This window comes from Empidonax traillii, unplaced genomic scaffold (assembly GCF_003031625.1).
Source record: "Empidonax traillii isolate 1590-97213 ecotype Southwest subspecies unplaced genomic scaffold, ASM303162v1 scaffold4938:size9077, whole genome shotgun sequence".
Taxonomy (NCBI): domain Eukaryota; kingdom Metazoa; phylum Chordata; class Aves; order Passeriformes; family Tyrannidae; genus Empidonax; species Empidonax traillii.
Window position 1 is genome coordinate 7,788 of NW_020960131.1, and position 1,290 is coordinate 9,077.

Consider the following 1,290-nt stretch of genomic DNA (forward strand, 5'->3'; position numbering starts at 1 on the left):
AAAAACGGGGATTGTGAGGGAGGGATGGAGGAAAACGGCGGGAAACAGGACTCGGGTGGGAGAAAAGAGAGGATCCTGAGGGAATATTGGTGGAAAACGAGGGTAGAAAGGAGCAAGATGAGACGAAATGAGGAGAAAACAGATTGAGATTGAAAAACATGAAAGATTAGGAGGAATAAACGGGGGAAAACGGGGGTGAAAAAGGAAGGGACGGCGGAAAATGGCGGGAAACTGGATCCGGGTGGGAGAAAATGGAGGATCCTGAGGGGGAATCGGTGGCAAACGGGGGTGAAAAGGAGTGGGATGAGGGGGAAAATGGGATTGGGATTGAGAGAAATGGAGGATTCCGGGAGAAAACTGGGGGTAAAAATGGAGGTAGTGGGATGAGGGGAAATGGGATTGGGATTGAGGAAAATGGAGGATTCCGGGAGAAAACTGGGGGTAAAAAGGGAGAAAATGGCGGAAAACAGGGTTGAGGCGGGAGAGAACGAGAGATTCTGAGGGTAAATTATAGAAAAAACAGGATTGGGACTAATAAAATGGAAGATTCTGAGAGGAAATTGGGGGGAAACGGGGTGGGATGAGAAAAAGTGAGGGAAATAGGATTGAGGAAAAAAAAAGGAAGATTCTGAGACAAAATCAGAGAGAAATGAGAAAAACCAGGCCTAGAACGAGGGAAAATTAAGGAAAAAAGGTATTGGGATAAAAGATTCTGAGGGAAAACCAGCACAAAACAGGCAAAAAGAGGGCTGGGATGAGGGTAAAAGGGTGTTATCCCCCTGTGGAAGGGGCAGGACCCCCCCGGGACCCCCGTCCTTACCTGCCAGGGTGCCGGTGTGGCGGAAGGCGCGCACCTGCGAGTCGGACAGGCCGGTGAGGAAGGCGAGCCACGAGTCCATGAGGAAGCCGTCGTACACCACGGCGTGGCGGCCCCTCCGCACCACCCCGGCCACCAGCTCCGACAGCCCCGCCCGGAACCGGCGCCAGGGCCGCGAGCTCAGCGACAGCGGGTACTCCGGGGAATCCTGGGGGGGGTCGGAGGAGTCAAAACCCCTCCCAAAAAATCCAAAAAATCCACTAAAAGCTCCTTAAACTCCCCCCCTCGAGGTACCTCCTTGAACTTCTCCGTGAGCTGCTGGATGATCTCGGAATTCTGCAGCTCCCGGAACATCTCGGGGGTCACCACACCTGGAGGAGAAAACCCAATCCGGGTTTTCCAGCTCTTAACTCCTCCATCCCAAACCCCTGGATCCTCCGACTTCCTCCCACCCCATCCTTCTTTTCCCCCCC

General features: G+C 53.6%; 1 protein-coding gene across 1 annotated transcript; it reads right to left on the reverse strand.

Moving 5' to 3' along the window:
• Nucleotides 1-820: 820 nt before the first annotated feature.
• On the reverse strand, nt 821-1,260 carry LOC114073009 (cohesin subunit SA-2-like; the record flags this gene model as incomplete). The annotated part of the gene is made up of 2 exons (XM_027910813.1): nt 1,112-1,260; nt 821-1,025 (listed from the first exon to the last, which is right to left on the reverse strand). Coding segments are annotated over exons 1-2 (265 nt in total), but the record flags the coding sequence as incomplete, so codon positions are not given.
• Nucleotides 1,261-1,290: the final 30 nt, after the last annotated feature.